Source organism: Pelodiscus sinensis, chromosome 6 (assembly GCF_052426305.1).
Source record: "Pelodiscus sinensis isolate ZL-2025 chromosome 6, ASM5242630v1, whole genome shotgun sequence".
NCBI lineage: Eukaryota > Metazoa > Chordata > Testudines > Trionychidae > Pelodiscus > Pelodiscus sinensis.
The window spans coordinates 88,295,815-88,320,477 of NC_143057.1; the positions used below are offsets into that span (position 1 = coordinate 88,295,815).

General features: G+C 47.3%; 1 protein-coding gene across 1 annotated transcript in view; it reads left to right on the forward strand.

The window, feature by feature from the left end:
- The window catches only part of JMY (junction mediating and regulatory protein, p53 cofactor), a 143,011-nt gene that overhangs the window by 38,183 nt on the left and 80,165 nt on the right, over window positions 1–24,663 (forward strand). Inside the window, exon 3 of the mRNA XM_006119180.3 lies at window positions 17,345–17,495. Coding sequence (XP_006119242.3) covers window positions 17,345–17,495 — 151 coding nt within the window. The remainder of the gene's footprint in view (window positions 1–17,344; window positions 17,496–24,663) is intronic.

The window sequence follows — 24,663 nt, forward strand, 5'->3', positions numbered from 1 at the left end:
CTCTTCACAAACTTCCATGAAAGTGGCCTTATGCATAGAAAAGTTTTGCAGCCACTGCTGATCGTCCCATAGTTGCATCACTATACAGTCTGACCAGTCTGTGGCCTGTCTAATGGCACCAAAAGTGGTGTTCCACTGTGTCCAAAGAATCAAATGCCAGCGGCATTTGCAATTCGCTCAAGTGTCTGTCTAATCTGCTCTTAAATATCTCCAGAGATGGAGATTGCGCAACCTTCTTAGGCAGTTTATTTCAGTGTTTAACCACCCTGACAGTTAGGATGTTTTTCCTCATGTCCAATCTAAACCTCCTATTATCAGAGGCCAAGGAGAACAATTTTTCTCCCTCCTCTTTGCGACACCCTTTTAGATACTTGAAAACCGCTATCATGGTCCCTCTCAAGCTATGTCTAAACTATATCCCTCTTTCGAAAGAGGGATGTAAATTAGACAGATTGAAATTGCAAATGAAGCTGGGATTTAAATTCCCTGTGCTTCATTTACATAATGACGGCTGCGCGTTTTCGAAAATGGTGATTTCAAAAGTGAAACTGCTGTCTAGATGTAGTTCTTTTGAACCCTCCCCTCCCCCCCCCCCCCCTTTTCCCAGGGCTTGAAACTTGGCTGGGAGGTTGCACTGGTATCAGGGATATAAGTTTTGCAGTTGCTGTGAAAGTTTGGTAGTTTTTCCTACTGAGCTGGTCCCTGAACTGTGTCACAAGGAAACCCCAATGTGAGCTGCTTTCTTGGTAGGGAAGTATGTTGCCATTGGTTTGTGGAAGCTGGTGATTCCCAATTGCTATTGTTTAGTTGCAAATCAGTTTGAAGTGGGGAAGTCTACAATCAGGGTAGTGCTTATACAAGTGTCCACTGTAATAAATTGCATTTTATTGCATAGTACTGTGACGTTGGAAAATGTGGACGATACAGTGGCTGGCTTTGCTGAAATGGACTTTCTAAACTATGGCAGGGCAATTGAAGGCACACCTATTCTCATTACATTGCTACCCCACCTTGTCTCAGAGCACATCATTTGTAAGGGATACTTCTCCATGGTGCTTTAGGTGCTTACTCATATTTAGTTGAGTGCCTTTCCCTGACCTGAAGAGCTCTGTGAAGCTTGAAGGCTTGTCTTTCACCCACAGAAGTGGTCCCATCAGAGATATATTACTTCACCCACTTGTTGGTCTCTTGTGTGATATCAGACTGTAAAATCCATTGAATGCATGCCATTATTGATTTTTATATCATTCTAGTATTTTTAATCAAAATGTCAAGTATTACAAAGTCGAATACCTTAGAGAAATCTAAATGTATTACATAAAAGTAACAGTGTTTATCAAGGAAACTTGTAATATCATAAAAATTAATTTAGTTTGACAGCATTTGTTTGCTGTACACCCATGTTGATTTACATTTATTACATTGCCCTAGGGTGGATAAAAATCATTGATTTTTTTTTTTTTTAAATTTAAATTGGATTTTTTTCTCAATTTTATTAAAGATCATTTTAATTAAGATTAATTATAGCTCAAAGATATCTTTGAATGGAACAGGGCTTATGAATTCTTATTCATGTAATGTTTAAGAAATTTTATAAATTTGTTCCAATAGTTTATGGGTTAGGGACCTAATCTTACGGGGTTCTAGAAGCTTCTGAATAGCTTATTTAGATGATCTTTCTATTTACCCAATGGGACTCAGTACTGAGTCTAGAAGACAACATTAGAAATGCTTAGATTTGCGGTTCTCAAACAGTGGATTTGTGTCTCCAGAGATAACATGCTTGCTAACAGCAAAAATGTTTCAAAATAAATTAATAAATAATATGAAGAGGTAAGAAATAACAGGCTTCAACACTATTATCCCTCTCCAAATTTGTGTGCCCAGAGACAATCCCTTACCTCTCTCTAAAAGTTTCAAAAAGTTCAGTGAATAGAAGATTGTTAGGTGTAGGATAGATCTGGACAAGGAGAAAAAGTCTGGAGTAAGGATGTTAAGGACTAGTCAACTCTCCGATAAGCAAATGCTTATTGGATAGTCAATTGACTAGTTGATTTTCCCCCCCTTCCCTCCCGGCTGCCTCTATCAGTTAGTCAGCAAAGGCAGGGGAAGAAGGGGTACTTCAAAGTGGCAACGCCGCTCAGCTGAGCCGGGGATCAGCTGTGCGGCACTGCTGCTTTGAAACCCAAAGGCAGCGTTTCAAATGGGCTGCTGCCACACAGCTGATCCGTGGCTCAGCTGTGCAGCAGTGCCCCTTGAAAACGCTGAAGCGCCATGGAGCCCAGGGTCAGCTGGGGGCTCCTCAGCTGACTCCGGGCTCTGTGCAGCATGCAGTGCAGCATGGAGCCTGGGGTGAGCGAAGGACTCTGAGTCCCCTGCTGACCCCAGGTTCCATGGCTTTGAAATGCACAAGAGCCCCCTCTGGGGACTCTTGTACATTTCAAAACAGGCATGTCTGCTCGTAGCCGGTAGTCAGTTGGTCTACTCGAGTAGTTAATTAACTGCAATTTAACATCCTTAGTCTGGAGATAAATGTGAGAAGAGAAGACAGGCAATAGAAACAAAAGTGAAACTGTTTTAGCAGCATATTACAGAAGTCTTGATGTCTTTCTGAATGTAGCCTTCATTGATTTGAAATTTACCTTCTTCTAGTGGCCCCGTGGGTGCTCTACTCTAGGTATTGGGTCCCGTCCCGGCGCCACGGCTCGGAGAATTCTCATAGTCGTGCTTCGTGGGCTGGGCATGCGGGCTTTCCAAAGAGCCATTCACGCCTTTGATTAGCCACGCGTGGACCGGCAACCGTCAGTTCCTCTCAACTACCTCAGGTCGCGGTTGGAGCTCCCTGTGTTCTCTTATCTCTTCCCTCAAAATGATCTTACTCAGTTTCTTTAGCTGTAAATAGTTAAAAGTTTAGTGTTAGTCGTGTTCCTGTTCATCTGATCTTCTGTTTAAAAAAAAAAAAGAAAAAGGGAGTTTTTCGTTTCAAATCAGTTTCTCCAAGGTGCTGCAGTTAAGTGCCTAAGACCTGAAATTGACAAGGAGCGGAGAACGGGGATTAAGCAGGGTCGGCATTCAGCCACCTTCACCAGCTCCCCACAATGCCGGTGTCCCCTGGTTTTAAAAAATGTTTAGTCTGCCGGGAAGCCATGCCAGCGGCTGATGGCCATGACGCTTGCATTAGGTGTCTGGGCGAGTCACACGCCCCTCAAAAGTGCACCCACTGTTGCAAGCTTATGTAGAGAGCCCAGAGGGAGCGGGAAATAAAGGTCCAGATGATGACTTTTGGAAAGGCACTGCAGCCTGAGCCGATGCCTCCCTCAGCCCCCGCAAAAACCTCCGGTCAAAAAAGGAGAGTGGCTTCTCTGGGACTGGCTATTTCAAAGAGAAAGAAGCTATCCCCGACGCGCTCCCTCCCTCCGGCAGCTTCAAAAACTTTGGCAGCCGTCAAAGTGACCCCCGCGGGGTCCCGACACTCTGCTGGTCCTGGCACCAGGGAATTGCAACTGCCGAGGGCTCTGTCTGCTTCGGCACAGGTATTGCAATTGACAAGCGAGTCGGTGCCGGCTTCAGCCACCCCAACTCACGGTGCAGCGCTACTGCTGCAATTGACAACGCTGCTGGTGCCACAATTGACAAGCCAGCCAGCACTGGCTGTTATGGCACTGGCTTCAGCAGCACTGCTTCTGACACCGCTGGCTTCAGCACCACTAGACCCAACGGCACTGGGCTCAGGGTTGCAGGTTCTGGTGGCATCACCATCAGCAGAGTTAGCAATGCTGGCACTGGGTGTTCTCCCGGCACCGTTAGCAGCACAGCTGCAACTGATCTCCCCGGCATGGCTCTGCTCTCACTCAGTGCAGAGCTCCCCTGTTGCCATGGAAACTGACGGTGCCTCAGCTCCTAGGAAAGCACTGTCAAACTCTCATGTAAGAGAGAGGTCTGCCTTTCCAGTGTTCTCCCCACAACCATCTCTCTCTCCGCCAAGGCGTGTGCGATACCATGATTATAGCATCTCTCCTGTCCATGTCACATACAGATGGCGCAATTAGAGACGCAGTATATCTGGAAGAACGTATGTCCGGTTCATGATCTCATTCACCCGGATGTTCATCCAGGCATGGATCCACTAGACACTCTCCAGGACATGTCTATTACATTCAGCACAGTAGTGCACGCTCGTCACATCATTCCTCCCCGTCATGTTCTGAGTGCTATTATGGTCACTACTATCGTACAATGATTGTCCCCACCATGATCATATGTCGTCATCCCGTAGGGGATGCTCCAGCAACTGCCGGTCACCAAGTCCGCAGTACCTACCTGAACAACCACAGCAGTCAAACTCACCTCCTCCATCGAGGAGTCCAACTATTCAACAGGATCAGATCGAGCTGGAAGAGGGACAGCTGTCTGATGCTGAAGATCCTAAACCAGAAACTTCTCCGGCGGACTGTTCATCGTCCTCACCGGATGAAGCGATATTTCCAGGTGACATATCTCCATCGGATGACTTAAAGCAATTCCAAGATCTGTTTAAACGAGTAGTAGGTACACATGAAATACAGCTGGCAGATGTTCCGGTTAGAAAGCACCGCCTCCTAAAGAATCTCCATCTGCAGCAGCATGCCAGGATTGCCTTACTGATTGATGAAATGATCATGGAAGCGGCGGATGAGATATGGCAGGCGCCAACATCGGCTACTCCTACGAGTAAAAAGGCCGATAGAAAATACTTTGAATAGAAAATCCAACCCCTTTGCCGGCACAATCACCCCCAGCCTAATTCATTAGTAGTTGATGCAGCGCAACGAAAAGCTAACGCGCCGCAGTACAAAAGTGTGCTCCCAGGTAAGGACAATAAAAGTTAGATTTTTATTTGGTAGGAAAGTCTGTTCTTCAGCCACACTTCTGTTGTGCATTGCAAATTATTCAGCCCATTTATCAAACCACAACTTTTATAATTATTCGAAACTAGTGGAGTTATTACATTATCTCCCAGACAATAAGAAACCATTATTAAAAGCAATAGTTCAGGAGGGATACGCAGCATGTAGCACTGCACTGCAGATTGCTATAGATGTGGCTGACACAGCTGCGCGAGCCACTGCTATGGCTTCAACAAAACCATTCGGCCAATCAACCTTCTGCCAAACAGCAGATTTGACTTCTCTGTCGAGGATGCAAGCAAGCCGTCCATAGTCAACGGGGAAAACGAGACTTTTCATCTTTCACCATTATCTGAGATCATATTACCATCGTTGGTCCAACATCACCACAGACCGATGGGTACTGGAGGTGGTACAGTCCAGCCCCGGGCTTCCTGGAATCAGCTGCTGATCAGTTTCAGCAGCAGCTGACTTGGGGACGCCTGGGGTTCTTAAGTTGAATCTGTATGTAAGTCGGAACTGGCGTCCAGATTCAGCCTGTTGAAACTGATCAGCGGCTGATTCCAAGAAGCCCGGGGCAGAGCAACTCTGCCTTGGGCTTCCTGTAGTCAGCGCTGGTCAGTTTCAGCAGCGGCTGAATCTGGACACCAGTTCCGACTTACATACAGATTCAACTTAAGAACAAACCTACAGTCCCTATCTTGTATGTAACCCGGGGACTGCCTGTACAGTACTCAATACCAGGGTCAAACGTTAATTACTGAAGAAGAGGAGTTGGCTATGACATGGGCATTAAGCAATCATCCCTCTATAATGACAGCTATAATAAACTTCAGAGCTAAGGGTGAACCATTCAAGAAATATGTTTGCTGCTGATGTTATAAAGAAAGCCATACCAGTGAACTGGTGGAAGTCATTTAAGCACTTGGATTCAGAGACTGTTGAAGTGATAATCTCTTTTTTTTTTTAAACAGCAGTAGCTTCTGCTGGTGTAGAAAGAAAATTTTCTTCCTTTGGACTAATTCATTCCAAGTTGAGAAATTGTTTGGGACCTGAAAATGCAGCAAAGCTTGTTTTTTCTTTTCCAGATTATGAACAAAACGGGAAGTTGAAGATGACTGAGTTAGTTGCAGAAGCCAGCACTTTGTTTCTCATGTTGACCTGTCCGACAGTCAATTTTAATTTTTGTTTTTAACAGAAATATTTCATTTAACTATTTTAGTTAACATTTTAACAAACCTGATTTTAAATAGCTTGCATGTTTAACTGAATGCAAAAATTCACATGCTTGTTTTGTTAAAATCAGGTTTGTTAAAATTGTTAACTAAAATAGTTAAATGAAATATTTCTGTTTTATTCTATTTTATTTTCTGAAGGGGGAAAAAAAGAATAGATAACATTGTTTTAGTTATTTAAAACAATTTAAATGTCATCTGTCTGGTAAAATTTTCCTTCTAATACAGTAAGGCAAGAAAATGCTCCAAATATTAATGATTAACTTATTGAATTGGAGATAGTTCACCTCCCAATGATTTCATAAATATCTGTTTCATCTACCGTTGGTAAATGAAATAACCAAACAATCATTTATTTTCTGATATAGCTGGGGCTATCCACAGAAGCTGCTCCTTGCTGCTGCTGTGGGGAACTATGGCATTAGTAGACTATGAAATGTTTGTCAAATCTTGCTACATATTAACTTTTAATAAAAGCCTTTATGTACTGCTCTTTGTGACAGCTTTATTGATGAATTGCACCACAGTAATATACAATCACACTATTACGTGAACTATTGTGCAAATCTATTGTACAACCTAATTAATTCTGATAAAAAAAATCTTATGAATTTTGCATGAAATATTTAAAATCAGATTTTTTTTTCTCCTGAAGGATGATGCTGACAGATAAATCGCTTATTCATTTCAAACTCACTTTGTATCATTTTCATCATTTAATTGTCTTCCTTTATTAGGGCATATTGTTTGAAATCTTTAGTGGTCACGGTGATTTAGAACAAATTCATAAATAAGAATGTAAAGTCTGCTTAAATTGGTTACTTAAACGATCATCACTCACTTTTAAACCCCCTTCCTTGTTCTCAAGATCCTAAATAACTAACAGACTTCTGTAGAAGTAAACTTAAATACATTTTAAAGATGGAGTGAAAATTTTATCTGCTAGTGCTTGAGTTGATGATCCTGTGTTTCACCTGCGACAGTCAGTGAAATCATAGTCCTCTTAAACAGCAGTTCTAGTGATTGTCTTTTCTAGGAAAAATGCATCACTCTGAAGTTTAGACTATGGAAGGTAAAGAAAAGATTGAACTGATGCTCATCAGCCTTTGTTTTCTTATGTATTATGGGTTTTGAGGTCTTCATATTTAAATATGAGGAAGAAGAAACACTTCACTACAGGTTTGTAATAAATGTTACATTGTTTTATAGGTATATGCAGGTGGAGTGACATAATCTTGAAAACATAATCTCTGTCAGTACCTTTACAGGTACTAGTTAAATAACATATATCATATCGTATATTATCATCTAGTGCATATGTATAAGATCAGAATTAAGTTTGTGCAGGTGACAGTAAATGTTGGAGTTCCTGACTTTCAAGTGTTTGCTTTCCAGGCTAAATAATGTTTTCTTAAGGTGTTCTTTTAAAGAAGTTTCCTAGATTTCCTAAAGGGCAAAGAAAGCACATAAAAGAACTTGTTACTATTGTAACAACCTTTTATCATGCATCTGCAGATTTGAACTCTGAACCTTCAGCATTGACTGCTCCACCACTGGAGCTACAGGACAAACTGATAAGTAGTAGTAAGAGAAGACTGTCATCCCATAGCGAGGAAAAGGGCTGCTGGTGCTGTGTTCTAGGGCTGAGGGATGGTAGGCAGAAAGACCTGATCTGTCTCTTGATCCTTCTGACAATGCCTGGTGAGTTGAGGGAGTTCCTGTTCCATGTGGCATGCCCAGAGCGGGTGATGGGCTGCTGGGCTCTGGAATTGGTTGTAGGAAGCCTGACCACATGTGTTGTCAGATGTTGGGGAAACTCTGGTTGCATAGGTTGCCATGAGAGAGAATGTAGGAACGAGCTATTAGGGCTAGGTGGTGACTTGGCAGGAGCATGGAGCCAAGCCTGATTCCTGCCTTATTTGGTCCCCCCAGTGAAGGGAGCAGTGGGGCGCTGGGGTGATGTGCTGGATTTTGGGGTGGAGGACCTAGCACAGTTATTTGAAAAGATGCAGATGTGTATGCCAACTAGGTGTTTGTGCCTGAACTCAGAGACCTTTGCTTAGCAATATCTAGACAGAGCAGCCCCTGTTGGTGGTGGCCTCTTGCCCCCCACTGAGGGTTACACGCTATGGCTCCCTGGGAGTGGGCCCACAGGGATTATTGGCCACTCCTGTGGAGCTGGCTGCAGATCCTTCAGTGAAGGCTCCCGAGGAATGAAGCCCATAGCCCCTGCTGGCTCTGCTCACTGGGAGATGGCTTGGCTTCACTGAAGCAGCAAAGCCTCCTCTCTGGACCCGAAGCCAGCAAGGCATAGTGGCCCCACTCCTGAGGAGGCTTCGCTGTGGGCTCTGCCGTATAAAGCCTATCTGCTAAGATTTTTAGCGGTTACAGAGTTACCTTTTTAAGCTACTTTTTATATCCCTGGTCTGAAGCCTGTCCCCTGGCTAAATGAGGTGTGCTTCCCTGATCCTCCTCAGTTCTTTTTCATCACTTGTTGGCTGGAGTTGGAACTGTGTGCAGCTTATCATAGCATCACTTTTTATGGTATATAGTTAACTAGTTAGTAGTTAAAAATGTTAGGATGTAGTATAGTGGTAGTGCTCTCCAGAGATGCCCTCACTAGGGTTCGAGCATTGCCCTTTGTTTGGTGCTTGCTCTGTCTCAGCAAAGCCTGCCTTAAGGAATGCTGTTTGATCTGCAAATTGTTCAAGATGAGGTCTTAAGTAGTGTTCTAGAACATCACCTGCTTGAACACACCATGAGGACTGACCCAGTACTGACACTTTCTTCAATCTGCATATCGCCCTGAGTGTTGGAAGGCGTTGCCTCCTGTTTGGGGTAGGATCTCTGAGAGGAGGCTCAGGAGTGGTTCTCTGTCTGGATGTAAAAGAAAAGATTATGAAAGTAGAGCTCTAACTAAATTCATGGTCCATTTTGGCCCTTTTCAGAATCACAAGATTAAAAATAATAAATTGCATTATTTCAGCTATTTAAGCCTGAAATTTCACAGTGTGGTAATTGTAGAGGTCTGGACCCAAAAAGGAGTTGAGGGAAGTCACAAGATTATTGTTTGGGGGTGTGCTTGTGCAGTACTGCTACCTTCACTTCTGCCCTGGTAGTGGTGGTGCTGCCTTCAGAGCTGAACAGCAGCAGTTCCTGAGTAGGAGTCCAACTCTGAAGACAGAGCCGCCACCACCAGCAGCAGTGCACAAGTAATAGTGACAATACCATACTATGCCATCCTTTTTGTACTATATCATGCTACTCTCCTGCTGTCCAGCTCTGAAGGCAGCCACACAGAAATAAGGGTGACATTGTTTTGTATCCCCTTGCTTCTGAGCTGCTTGTGGGGCACTGCTTTCTGGCTGACAGCTGTGCTGTCTGGTTGCCTAGCTCTGAAGGCAGTGCAGAAGAAAATGTGGCAGTACCACAATCCACCTAAAATAGCCTTACTTACCTTCTTCCAACTCCTTTTTGGGCCAGAACCCCCTATCTGAGAAACCTGGTTCTTTCCCGTGAAATCCATACAGAACAGGGCAAAAGCACACAAAAGACCAGATTTAATAGGAGGAGACCAGATTTCATGGTCCATGATGCGTTTTTGAAGGCTGCGTATTTGGTGGCTGCGTATGTATAAGAATATTTAGGAATGCTCCTGGTCCTGGGGCAACTCCTCTGCCTCCTATAAGAAGAGTGCAGACGAACATGATGTTGGCTCTGGTGTATGGGATGATGTGAGTGCTTCTGTCCCTCCCTCAGTACAGGATACGAATGACAGACACCCTGTTGTGTTAACTCTGGTTCAGGAAATTGGGCATCCATTGAGTTTGGTACGGATGGGAACAATGCCATACTGGGGGGCTACGTCTACATTGGCCCCTTTTCCGGAAGGGGCATGGTAATTTTTGAAATCGCAATAGGGAAATGCGTGGAGGATTTAAATATCCCCCGCGGCATTTAAATAAAAATGTCCGCCGCTTTTTTCCGGCTTTTAGAAAAGCCGGAAAAGAGCGTCTACACTGGCCCCGATCCTCCGGAAAAAGCGCCTTTTTCCGGAGGATCTTATTCCTACTTTGAACCAGACAGCACTTTGAAGTAGGAATAAGATCCTCCGGAAAAGGGTGCTTTTTCCGGAGGATCGGGGCCAGTGTAGACGCTCTTTTCCAGCTTTTCTAAAAGCCGGAAAAAAGCGGCGGACATTTTTATTTAAATGCCGCGGGGGATATTTAAATCCCCCGCGCATTTCCCTATTGTGATTTCAAAAATTACCATGCCCCTTCCGGAAAAGGGGCCAATGTAGACGAGCCCACGGTGTCGTTGTTTTTGGTGTGCCAGGCAGTAGACTTAATCCGCCTTTTGATCCTTTCATTGCTACTGATCCAAGACTTTGTGAGGCTGGCACCTGCAATGGCTCCGCTGTTGGAGTGTGCCGCTGAAGTCTTGTCACCACACCATGAAGCACCCTTCCAGGGGTGCTCCTTGACCCTGTGAGGGCTCTTTCAGTTACACCAACCTCATTACCACTGGTGGCCAAGCACTTGGGGAAGCACTACTGTGTTTCAGTACAGGGATTCAAGGGGTTTTATTTCCATCAGTCTCTGAACTTCCTGGTGATCACAATGGTGAATGACAGGGCTGTCAGCCAATGGACAGGGCAGTGAGTGGTGTGTGTGTGTGTGTGTGTGTGTGTGTGTGTGTGTGTGTGTGTGTGTTAGTTATACACCCGAGACTTCAACTGTTGAGACCGGGGTCCCTTCGCAGCAGGCAACCTAGAGAAGGTTGACGGGCGCCCCAAGAAGTTTACAGGGAGAGCTTATTACACCTCAGATTTCAGCTGCTAAGATACAGGATCCCTTTGCAGTGGGCAGACTAGGGAAGACTGAGAGATGCCCCAACGGATCTGTCACCTGGGAGTGACACGATCCAAAACGCCCAAGCTCTTCCTATACCTGTCCCTTATGACCGGCTGAAGTTCTTTTAAATTGTGCTTGGTTCTGTTACAGCAACTGAAGGAGTCAGGTTAAAGCTTAAACAGTTACTATTTTATTGTTACAGGATAAACTTAGCTTTTAAATGCTACTACTGTGTTACAGATAACACAGCCACTACAAAGGACAGGACAGAAATTACACTAATAAGTCACTTACAGGTACCATGAAACTCTTTTGGTTCTCTGAGCTCTTATTAAATGCATGCACAATAGACACCTAGCAGGTATATATATTCTCACCCCTGCGTTCCAGACTTGGAGTGGCCAGCGTCTTTCTCTCAATCCCTCGGGAAGAAGTAGGGTGAGGTTGGGCGTCCCACAGACCTTGGGAGACAATCAATACCTGCCAGCAGGTGTAGATGATTGGAGCTCAAATGGGGTGGGCTACTAAACCCCTCGGGTCACGTAGGCGTCTTCCTGGTCTCAAGTGGCCAATTAGGAAAAATGGCTTTGAACACTAAGTTTCCCAGGAAGGGTGCAAAGCATAATTCACACCTGGGAAAATGCAGACAATGGGCACCTCTGGTATGTGATGGGCGAAGATTCCTCTCCTGGGACAGTGCAGGCGTGTCAATTACTGGTACTAGCCATCAGGGCGACGGGAGGCCCCAGGTCGTCAGCTAGCCCATTTACTGTCTGGTTTCTGTTTATGGTAGAGTCAGGGACAGGCAGCACACCTGCGTTCCCAGAGCATCAAAGGCTGACTGCCTTTCTCTTGCTCTCTGGGGGGGGGGAAACAAGATGGGGTTCATGTCTGGCTACAAGGGCTCAGCAGGGCAGAGTCAAGTCCTTCCTCGAGGACAGACTCTAAGCACCTAGATCTCCTTGGCAGGAAGATATCCACCTGACGATCAATGCAGGTGAGGATCACAAACTAGCAAACTCTGCTGGCCAAATATTGACTTCCCGGAGTGGTTCGCTATGGCCATATTTGAAAAGCAGTTGCCCAAGGTTTCTTGAGATTAATTTTTGGTGTTTTTGTTCTTGTAGTCTGCTTGGTGGCAAAAACATCATTGCAATCCACTATGGATGTGGTGCACATTTTGGCAAGGGCTATAGCCTTGGCAATTTATAAAAAGGGCTTTCTGGCTCCAAAATTCAGGGATTACACTGGATGTGTCTGGCTAGCTATTAAGGTGATGTGTCTGACTCCACACTGGATGTGTCTGGCTAGCTATCTTTTGATGACAGGACCTTGTTTTTTCGGAGAAGACTGATGGAACCTTATGTTCCTTTAAGGATTCAGAGAGTACTATTAGATCTCTTCAGGCATTATATATGCTGCCTGTGGGTAGATGCCATTACAGGGTGCAGCAAGAGCAGCCCTACAGGCTATAGCATCTCTTTGTGTGATCCTTTCCCCTTCTCCCACCGCGAGATAGCTAGACTACCCCAGGAAGAAGTATAGGCATCTCAAGAGGTAGCACTTAAGCTCTGGGTTGCACTACTAAGTACCCATTTTGATTTTTTTGGATTAGAGCACTGTTCCTGTCCCGCCCTTTCTTTGGTGTCTCTCCCTCCCCCCCCATTTCTTTGAGGACAAGCTGGCCCCTTGTATGATGCCTGGGCTCAATAACATCAGATGACTGGGTCCTAGACACTGTCAGATTGGGCTATGACCTCTTTCCACCCTTCTCTGGGGACCCCTCTCTCATGAGATACTACTTGTCTAGCATTGGGAGCAGCGAAGGAGGCTCCAAGAAAAAAACACAGCCACAGGTTCTAATTCCAGTTTTTCCTGATTTTAAAATCTAAAGGAGGAATTGATAAACTTATTCAAAATATGTTCATTCCAAATATGTTCATTCCACGTGGTTGCTCTATCCCAGGGGTGGGCAATAATTTTTTGATGGAGGGTCCACTCCAAGAATTTGATGAGCAGTCATGGGTTATGCTCTTTCAAGATATTAATGGAAGAGGTGTGAGGTCTGGGATGGTGGTGGGGGGAAGAAGGGAGTTTGGGGTAAGGGATTGGAGTGCAGGAGGGGATGTCAGGCCTGGGCAGGAATTTAGGTGGAGGGGGTTATGACATGGTGTTCGAAATGTGGGTTTTTTTGCCTAAATTATTGAGCCTCTGAAAATCTTCATTTATACATGCTGAATGGAGATTTAAGCCTTTTCCACACTATCAGGTTTTGTTGCCAAAAACTGCCTTTGGTGACAAGACAGAGAGTGTACACATTGCAGTGTGACTCTTGTTCAGGGCTGGCCCGAGCCATTCGTGCACCCCGGGAGCGTGGCGCTGCCTCTGGGAGCGCGACACATGCGTGTCCCCCCCCCCCCGGGCACATGGCGTATGTGTGGCCCTGCCACCCGGCCTGGCAGCCCCACACGGTGCCCCTTACAATGGGGCACCCTGGGCGGTAGCCCGGTTGGCCCATACCTTGGGCTGGCTCTGCTCTTGTTGGTAAAAATGCCCCGTTTTGGCAACAAAAAACTTCTAGTACTGCAAGAAACTGTTTCTCTTTGCCCCTCCTCAAATTTATTATTGACAAAGAGCCAGTGTAAAAACTTAAACAACGAATAGTCTAGCAGCACCTTAAAGACTAACGAAACATGTAAATGGTATTATGAGCTTTCGTGGGCACAACCCACTTCTTCAGATGACTGGAGTAGAGAGCCAGTGTAGTCACTGCTGTTTTATTTTGTGGCAGTATTGGCTTCCACCAGTAACCCACCATGTCTGCCCTGATGGATCTGTTCAATGTTTTCTCTGATGCCTGTAGGTGTGTGCCCCTCCCCTTTCAAAGCTCCTGAAATTATCTAACTTCTGAGTGAGCTGTTCTGTTTGGGGAACAAAATTATTGGAATGCTCCTGTTCTGCCCTGTTTTGCCCTAAGCACATAGCAGAAGGCAGACTGCTGCTGTAGGAAGAGGGAGACAGTCTGCTGAGCTGCTTTGACATTCTTCAGCACAAGATGGAGAACTCACCGAGCTTCTAATTATTGTTGCTGGCAGCTGAGGAAGCTGTGGGAGAACTTGGAGGGAATCCCAAAATGGGCAGCAATCATCTCTGCCTTCCCACAACACTGCGCTGTGGGATATATATACCATAGTGCATTGATCATGCTGTCGATTATGGTGTCTCCAATGTAGACAAGGTAGTGTGGACAAGGCCTTTGTGTGGCACACTCATGCTGTGAAGAGCCTTCCTGCACTAAGTTTGCTCCTGTGGGAGGTTGCAGGGAATGCTTCCAGCAGAATGGAGGCGCATTTGCTGGGAGATTCTCATTCCTGTGCTCTTGTTATACTTGGGGAATGTGTCTAGGCCTCCTGCTAAATCTCACCCAGCCCCAGGGGTGGGGCTTGCAGCAGTGAGTCTTATGTCTTGACCAGACCGATATCTTGGGATCAGGATGACAAAGGTCCAGCAATGTTACAGGTGATCCCAAGAGAGTGTCGGAGTGGCAATCCTGATAGCGAAGCTCATTTCTTCCCCTTATTTCTGAGAGCATTTGTTCCTCTAGTTGCTTCTCTGCCAACTTTTTCCTTTCTTTTTAAGGACCACAAAGAGAGTAGTGGGCATAGTAGTTCATCCTTGCACTGTTTTATCTATCCAGAAGCCTAAATTATTACAACAATTTTGGTTTATGGACTCAGTTTTTGTATTGCTGGGCATGATCTTTGTCGTCCTTCAGTTATATCAATAAGGATTCTCATTTGGAATAATTCACTCTCACATTTGTACCTTTTCCTATCAACATTTTTTGTTTATAGGTAATTTTGACATTTAATACTTTCACTCGCCTTTTACTCTTGAGCTCACAATTAAGAAACTACCCTAAAAATGTATCTTATACATAAAACTGTCAGAGGGGCAGCAAGAGTTCAGTGGCACATTTGAAAATGTTGATGTAGCCAACAACCTAGATTCTCAATAAATTCCAACTTTCTTAAAAGGGAATTGCCATCAATCAAATCTGTCACTCCAGTGTAATGGTGGGGCAACCTGTTGCCTGCGGGCTGCATGCAGCCTACTGGGGTTCTACTTGCAGTCCTTACACCCCATGTCTGTCTCTCTCCCCTATGCACCTATTGCACACTGGAGCCCTGTACTTCCTACTCCTCCCTCTCTCAGCACTTTCGGTGTGCCATGAATCTGCTGATTAGTGCTCCATCCCCACTTCTCCTGTCCCTCCCAGAGCTTGAACACCACAAATCAGCTGATCACAGCTGTTCATACTCTAGAAGGTAGGGGAATATGGGGGGAATGGAGTGCTATTCAGCAGATTCATGGTGCCCCAAAAGTGCTGTAAGGAAGGGGGAGGAATAGGAAGTGTGGGATTGTGGTGCTACGGTGTATGAGAGGCATGTGAGGAAGGGGCATAGACAGGGCACGCAGGCTGCAGGTTGTGCACCGCTACATCCAGCTGAGACGAAGGAGGGCCACTCATTCAGCCCACTCACTATAGGTTGCACTTCTGAAAACCGGCACACTCTGATCTCTCAACAGAGAGCCCAGGAGCCTAATGGCAGGAAGAACAGCCAGAGCTGCAGACAGTGGGACAGTGCAGGGCCAGAGCCCCGTTGCAATCCCCTACAGCACAGGGAACCATCAGCAGCTGGGCAAGTAGCCTGGCCAGGCTAGCGGGGTGGCTGGGGGTATGTCTATACTACCCTCCTAGTTCGAACTAGGTACACCTTAGAATAGGTGGAACGAGGTGTACTGGTAGTTCGGAATAGGAAGCCTAGTCCGAACTACCTAGTTCGAGCCCCGTGTAGCCGCGCTGCACGGGGTTCGAACCAGCGGGGTTTTAAAAATGGCGGCTCCCCGCTTATGCAAATGAAGCCCGGGAAATTCAAATCCCAGGCTTCATTTGCAAGTGCGGTATGCCTACATTACCCTCCTAGTTCGAACTAGCGGGGTAGTGTAGACATACCCTGGGGGATAGAGGCAGGGTGCCTGCTGGGTTAGTAATGAGTAGGCACAAGATGGGAGTTTGGGGACTGGTGGCAGGGGACCTCCCCTGGTCTGGCAAATTCTCTGTCCCGAGAGTGCTGTACCAAGGTGTTCCAACCTGTAGTCTGGGTTGCACATTGCTGCTTCAGAGTGTTAACATTCTATACGAAGTGATTTGCTGACTTGCTTCTTCTCTGTGATTGATTTTCCAACTTTTATAATAAAATGTTAATCTCAAGACCTCTTCCATAAATCAGATTTAATATAAAATGCCTTTGTAATCTGGAGAGGCTATGCAAAAATGGCATATTACTCAATATATTCTGCTCCTAGGGTATATTCAAAATTGATGGGCACATTTGTATTGCTCTTTACTCTCCCTCAAACATTCTAGCTCTGCAGTGCTACCAGGAATAAATAGATTCTGTTCTTGCCCGTGAACAGAATGGTTTACAAATACACTGCATGAAGAGGTGTTGCCTCAGGGCACAATTTAAATGCAATAATGGTACACTTGTGTAAATAAAGACTTAATTTGGCCAGTAGAAACTGTTGCTACTGGTAGAAGAGTCAGTTGGGGAGGAATAATAGTCTCATATATTAAGTACTGGTTTGCGAAAGTGAGTTTAAATTCTGACTTGTCCAAAAACTAACTTTGGGAGCTTGGCAAGTCAATTAACCTATTTTTTGTCAGGCATTTTTCTTTCAGGCGGGGGGGGGGGGGGGGGAGGGGGAGGGTATTGCACGTACATCCTAAGGGAGGTCATCCTCCCCCTCCAATACTTCTTCAAAACATTCTTTTGAAAATAGTCCTCTTTAGCTTTTGTTAAAATTCCAAAAATCTAAAATCTAAACAAAATTAACTTCACATGGGTTGAAACACAATGTTTTGTTTAAATATTTACTAAAATGTCTTTTGGTAGACACTGAACTGCGCACATTCTCTTAACAATTCGGAGTCAGCTAAAGAAACAGTTTGTGGCAAATAAGCAATTTGCTGGAAAATTGTACCTCTGAATATGACTCGCCTTGACTTCAGACTGCAAACCTTCATAGGGAGTTTAGCCTGCCTGGTTGAAGCTTTTAAACTATTTGGACTTGTCGAGGGTGGCTTTGGTTGCAACATATTATGGGCTGTTCATTCACCAGTTCTGTGTATTGAGTTTATGTTCTCACAGTAAGAATGTTAGTGAGGGCCTTGACTTGTCCTTTTTCAGTGTAAATGAGCATTTTAATTTCATTAAAAATCACGGTTGATTGCAATTAGCTGCCATTGACAAAACAGGGACAGCTTTAATTTGTTGATGTTAACGATGGACTGATCTATTTTCAGATCTCCATAGAGAATGATTACCTGGGTCCTAGGAGAATTGAGAGCCTACAAAAAGAAGATGCAGATTGGCAGAGGAAAGCCCACATGGCTGTCCTTTCTATTCAAGATCTTACTGTCAAGTACTTTGAAATCACAGCCAAAGCACAAAAAGGTAATCATTTTTCACTGTATTCTATTTTCACATAAAAGTTATTTAAGATCTAAGTTGAATATTAATAGTTCCTTTTTTTAGGAAGGGAAGAAAAGTGATCCAAGAAACTACAGGTTTGTTAGTTTGACCTCAAATGTATGCAAGGTCTTGGAACAAATTTTGAAAGAGAAGGTAGTTAAGGACATAGATTAATGCTAATTGAGATAAAATACAACAAGGTTTTATAAAAGGTAGATTATGTAAAACCAATCTGCTGTCCTTGGAGAAGATAACTGATTTTTTTTTTAAACAAATCTCCATGTTTGGGGTTGGGAAGGAATTATTCACTGGGTCACATTGGCAGAGATCTTGCAGGTTTTTCATCATCTTCTGCAACCTGTGATATAGAACATTGCAGGTTTAAACTAATGATGGATTCTCTGTAACTTGAAGTCTTTAAACCTTGACTTGAAGATGTTAACACAGCTAGGGTACGTCTACACTACAGCGTTAATTTGAGTTATCTTAATTAGAAATAGTTAATTTGAATTAAGCTAATTTGAAATAACGCATCTATACACAATCTATTTCAAAATAGCGTTTTGCTATTTCAAAATAGCGCATCCACACTGAGTGGACCCTGAACCGAAGTTAAGGCTGGACGGAACCAGTGCTGGCAGGGCATCAGATTGGGATTTTTTGTGTGGGGTTGTTGCCTGAGGCTAACTGAGCTCCGTGCTTAAAGGGACCTTACCCCCACCGCAGACAGACAGTTCTCAGGGTTCCCTGCTTGCTTGTCTATTTCAATGAGAGACAGCAAAGCATTCCTGTCTTGGAGTGCCCTCACTCGGGACACCACAGCACTCTGCCACATAGAGCCAGAGCTGCCCCTGGACACGCTGGTGTGTCTCATGGGGTCATTGCCATCAGCTCGGCTGCTCTTGCTGCAGGCTGCCATCCGGAGGGTCAATCGGGGGGCTGTTAGGATCCAGGAGGCCCTGTGGGAGAGAGTCCACCCCGAGGAGCCCTCAGGGTATGTCTACACTACAGCACTAATTCGAACTAACTTAATTCGAATTAGTTAATTCGAACTAAGCTAATTTGAACTAGTGCATCTAGACCTTAAAACTAGTTCGAATTAGCATTTTGCTAATTCGAACTAGCATGTCCACATTGAGTGGACCCTGAACCAGGGTTAAGGATGGCCAGAAGCAGTGCCGGCAGGGCTTCAGGTTAGGACTCGGGACTGTCTCAGGCTAGCCGAGGGCTGTGTTTAAAGGGACCCAACCCCCACCCCGGACAGACAGTTCTCAGGGGTTCCCCGCTTGCTTGTCTAACTCGATGAGGGACAGCAAAGCAGTCCTGGCTTGGAGTGCCCCGAGTGCCCACGCTCGGCACATCACAGCACTCGGCCATCAGCCCAGCTGCACTTGCCGCAGGCTGCCATCCAGGGAGGGGGGTCAATCGGGGGGCTGCAGGAGAGCTTCCACCCCGAGGAGCCCGCAGAGCCACCCCAGTCCTCCCCATCGGGGGCTCGTACCCCATTCCTCCCTCACCTCCTTCCACTTACCCCTCCCTAGCCCCCCTTCCTGATGTACAAAATAAAGGACACGTGTTCAAAAATAGAATCTCTCTTTATTGAACAAAACTCGGGGAGACTGGGAAAAGGAGGTGGGAGAGGGGAAGAGAGAGGGTGGGAGAGGGGAGGGCAACTAAAATGATAAGGGGTTTGGAACAGGTCCCATATAAAGAGAGGCTAAAGAGACTGGGACTTTTCAGCTTAGAAAAGAGGAGACTGAGGGGGGGATATGATAGAGGTCTATAAAAGCATGAGTGGTGTGGAAAGGGTGCATAAAGAAAAGTTCTTCATTAGTTCCCATAATAGAAGGACTAGAGGACACCAAATGAAATGAAAGGGTAGCAGGCTTCAAACTAATAAGCGAAAGTTCTTCTTCACAAAGCAAATAGTCAGCCTGTGGAACTCCTTGCTGCAGGAGGCTGTGAAGGCTAGAACTATAACAGAATTTAAAGAGAAGTGAGATCAAGTCATGGAGGTTGGGTCCATGGAGTGCTATTAGCCAGGGGGTAGAAATGGTGTCCCTGCCCTCTGTTTGTGGAAGGCTGGAGATGGATGGCACGAGACAAGTGGCTTGGTCATTGTTTCGGTCCATCCCCTCCAGAGTACCTAGTGTTGGCTGCTGTCGGCAGACAGGCTATTGGGCTAGATGGACCTTTGGTCTGACCCAGTATGGCTATTCTAAGCTCAGGGTCGGGGGTCTCACTGGACCACCTTGATTTTCATGCAAACCTGCTCCTGGGTGGCCAGGCTGGCAGCTATCCTGCCCTAGACGGCCACTTTCCTGTGCCTACTGCGGACGTCGTGGATGAGGTCCACAATCTCCGCACTAGACCAGGTGGGCGCCCGCCTCTTGCGGACCCGGGCAGGCTCCCGGGAGCTGCCAGCTTGGTCCCGGGAAGAGGCAGAGGGCTGGGTGGCAGCGGGTAGCTGGTTCGTGCCATACCAGGTGCAGGGTCTGCTGTCTGGGTGCTGGCAGGCTTCCTTCTGGCACGGGCACCGTAGCTAGACCGTGCCCCTTTAAGGGCTCCGGGGCCGGAAGGGGGGGCAGACGAGTTTCCCTGGTGGTGCCCAGAGTGGCCACCAGGGCAAGCTGGGGAGGGCTAGCCTCCCACTAGTTCGAATTAAGTGGCTACACACCCCTTAATTCGAACTGCTTAATTCAAACTAGGCGTCAGTCCTCGTAGAATGAGGTTTACCTAGTTCGAATTAAGCGCTCTGCTAGTTCGAATTAAGTTCGAACTAGCGGTTTGTATGTGTAGCGCCTATCAAAGTTAATTCGAACTATCGTCTGTTAGTTTGAATTAACTTTGTAGTGTAGACATACCCTCAGAGCCTCCCTGGTCCTCCCCACAGGGGGCTCATGTCCCATTCCTCCCTCATGTCCTTCCACTTACCCTTCCTAGCTCCCCTTCCTGATGTCAAATAAAAGACCTGTATGTTCAAAAATAGAAACTGGGTTTATTGAACAAAACGGGGGAGGGGGGTGAACCTCTGGGGAGACCAGGGAAGGGTGGTGGGAGAGGGGAAGGGAAAACTTGGAGGAGGGAGCTGGAAGGGGGAAGCAAGGGGAAGAAGGGGGAGGAGAAGCTTAGCACTCAGGGGTGGGGGTCTCGCCGGGCCAACCGTCTCCCAGCACTGTGGGTGAGGGGGCCTCGACGTCCCCAGGGCCATGGGGAGGAGGGTGTGGAGGTTGAGGTGGGGGGGGGGGGTATGGAGGTTGTGGAGGGTGAGGCGGGAGGGGGAGCAGGAGTGGGAGGAGAAACAGAAGCTTGAGGGGGCAGCAGGTGCTGGGGCAGCACGAGGCAGAATGCTCTGCAGCAGGGCCTGCAGGTCTTCGCAGATGGCATGGCCCTGGGCAAGCTGCTCCCGCCGGAGCTGCAGGTCCTCCTGCACCCAGTCCCGGATGGTGCAGTGCAGGGCTCGCAGACCCCCAGGTGCTGGTTCCAGTACCACTGCCGTGTGGCGGTGGTCCTGACTAGCCCGCGGGTGTGGGAGGCTGTCCCCGGTGAGGTGGTGCACCCTGCATGTGCATCTGGTATGGCTGTGGGGCAAGAGGAGGAGTGGTCAGTTCTCCCTGGAGACATAGTGGATGAAGCCCAGCCCCCCCCCGCTTGCACAGAGGCCATGGTCGGAATGTCCAGCTCTCCCAGGGAGTGGGAGCTGCCCCAAGACCACACCTATGCCCCTGTGCTGTGTATAGTGTGAGTGAGGTGAGGGGGAGATGTCCCCTGCCTCTGTGTAGAGGGGTCGTGTGAAGGGAAGGTGTCCTGCTGTGTCCTGTCCCGGGTTCAGAAGTGTGTCAGGTCTCTTCACACATGCATGTGGCTATCAGGTCATGGCCCCTGTGTGTCACGCAGCTGGAGCCACCTGCTCAAGGGTGGCATGGCACATGCCTGCACGTACACAGGTTGCTGCATGATCCGTGGTAGGCAAGGCCCATGTGCGTGGTCCCTGGTCATGTCCGTCCTCTTCCCTCCCCCCCGAGTAGGGGACGGTGATGGCACTTGCGGCTGTGGCTTCCCCGAACGACCCTGCTGACTCCGGTGTGGGACAGCTTGAGGATCCCGGTGGCGTGGCACCTTCTGCATTGGCACCTCTGCCATGCCCAGGTCAGGGCCCTCCGGTCCCGGCCTCCTGCCCCCACGGAGGGGTGTGGACCATCCCGCCCCCAGGATGTGGTCGAGGGCATGGAAGTAGGGGCAAGTGTCAGCCCGTACTGTGGAACTGCCCCTCGTGGCCCTGGCATGTGCCTACCGCAGCTCCTTGATTTTGAGGCGCACCAGCTACTGGGTGTGTCTGTGGCCCTTCCGCGTCCATAGACGGCTGCGTTCTTCCACCTGGTGAAGAGATCATGAACATTGGGGGCCTTCCCCCAAACCTCAATGAGGTCCATGATCTCCGCACCAGTCCAGGAGGGCGCGCGCCGTCTACGGCCCCTGGTTGGCCTCTGGGTGCTGGGAGACTGGGTGGGGGACGGTTGGCTGCCACTGGATGCCTGGCTCATGGTCTGACCACTGGGCAAGGGGCTGTCACTGCTGCTGTGTGCAGGCGGACCTGTAGCTGGCACGTGCCAAGTAGCCGGACCCGACCCCTTTAAGGGCCCTGGGGCGGGGGGAGGAGTTTTCCTGGTTGTGCCCAGAGTGGTCACCAAGGCACCCTGGGAACGGCTGGAGGCCCCCTAATTCGAAATAAGCATCTACACAGCGCTTATTTTGAATTGGACGGTATTCCTTGTAGAATGAGGTTTAACTAATTCGAATTAAGCGCCCCGCTCTTTCGAATTTATTTCAAAATAGCAGTTTGCCTGTACAGACACTATTAAAGTTAATTTGAAATAACAGCTGTTATTTCGAATTAACTTTGCTGTGTGGACATACCCCTAGAGATTAGTGGCCTATTATAGGGGTATGTGAGGTTCCTTGGCCTGCAGTGTGCAGGAGGTCAGACTAGAATCAGTGAATCCCTTTTGACCTGAAAGTCTGTGAGCCTGTGGTATGGTGCTTGCCCCAAACCCCTGAAGGGAAACTGGAGCTCCTTGTTCTTTCATCCTGTTTCTGCCTGCCCATTTCTCTATTTAATCATTTCTCCTTCCTGAACATTCACAATAGCAAACAAAAATTCTCTCTCAATGCAGTGGTATTTGTGCTCCTGCACAGCAGCACTTTTAATGATTTAAGGATCCTCCATCCTTAAATCACGGATAAGAATCCCTGAAGAATTTTCTTTTTTTCTCAAGCACGTGGCAACCATAATATCAATCTTTTCTCATCTTTGCATTTGACTCAGCTTTTCTTGTGCCTGTCTCTCATCAATTAGATTTTACATAATATATAAGACTCTTGTTAACCTACACTATCTTGCAACACTACTCAGTGAATACGTGACCCAGGTTCACCTGCAAAAGGTTTCTCTTGGAAGTCTGCCCGGAGGTAACTAGGTGTTGTCTATATTAGAAAGTGCACTAGTTTAGTAAAATCAGTTTAAAAGTCACTCTAGTTTAAAACCTAACATAGATATGCTTAATTTAGTCTAATCCTTCCTTGTATTGATAAAACAGTGATCTCCAATCTTTTTACACCCAAGATCACTTTTTAAATTGCAGAACAAGCAAAGATCTACCGCCCATCCTTCCCCCAAGACTCCACCCCTTCCTTGAATCCCCACCCTCTCTATTCTTCTTCTCTCCATCACTTGCTATCCCCAACCCTTATACACTCTACACTGCCACTTTTTTCCCCTCAATTCTTATGTAGGAAGAGGTTTTTCCAACATTTGGCCTGTCTAGACTGGACCAAATGTTAGAAACACCCCTTCTTTTGGAATCCCCCTTATTCCTTGCGGAATGAGGAATATAGGGGTTACCAAAAGAGCATGTTCACTCTTCCACTAAAAAAACCAGAACAAATGCATCCCTGGACGTAGAATAGTTTTTCTGGGATATCTCTGGAATCCTGGAAAAACTCAGGCAGTCTAGCCATACCCTCACTGGGTTGAGACAGGAAGTGTGGGCTCTGGGGTGGGAATAAGGGATTTGGGTGTGGGGAGAGGTGCAAGGTCTGGGAGGAAATTTGGATGCAGGAGGAGGTGGAGAAGGGGATGCTGGCCCGGGGAGGGGACTCCAGGCTGGGGAGTGTTGGTCAGATGGAAAGTTGAGGTACTAAGCAAGCCACAGCCTTGTGGCTGTGAGGATGCAGGAATTTGGGGTCGGGTACGTGAGGGGCTCAGGGCAGGGGGTTTCAGTGTATGATAGGCTCAGCTCTAGGGTCTGGGTGGGTGCAGGAGTGTTATAATGCTGCGGCCAGATGGGGGCTTGGCCCCAATGGGGGTTGGTTTGGCCAGGCTTAATTTTTAAATAAAATACTATGTCAAACACAAAAAGTTTCTACGTTGTCTTTATTTGAGAAGGGCAGGGAACCTGTTTTGAGTCAGGGGTCACTGACCCACAGAAAAGTCAGTTGGGGCCACACAAGCGAGATCCAAAAAAAAAATCCTCCCAAAACCCCCCCAAGCCTCAGTAATGTGGCCCCAACTGTGCTGGTGGGAGCAGGGGATATGATACTGGGAAAGGGTGCTAGTGGGTGCTGGGGCAGGGGAAGGGTTCTGCAGCAGGGGAGAGGGGACAGGGTTCTGCAGCAGGGGACAGGGTACCAATGTGAGCAGGGAGACAGGGTACTGGGGTGGGGGCAGGGTTCTGCAGCAGGGAACAGGGTGCTAGTGAGGCCAGGGAGTCCCCTGCACCATCCCCCCCAACTCCTCTCTGCCCATCCCCCGGAGGGAGCACCCTCTCCCACCTGCTCCAGGGCCAACTCCCCCTTCCGTGGCACAGGGAAGCCCCCATGCATGTGCCTCCTGCGGAGCAGGGAAGCCCTTACGCATGCCTCCTCTGGGGACCCCTCCCCCGCAAGTTCTGGCATGCCACAGACCTGAGGGAGGGGAGCAGCCAGTGTACTTCTGGAACCCCCGGAAGTGGCACGCAGCTGCAGGACTTCCGTCCACCCTGCAGGTAGCCAGCACTACCTCCATTTTTGCTGGAGGTAAGTAGTGGGGCTTCTCAGGGGTGGGGGGAAATGGGAGGGCCCCTGAATGCCTCGCCATCGACTGGTCAAGCCC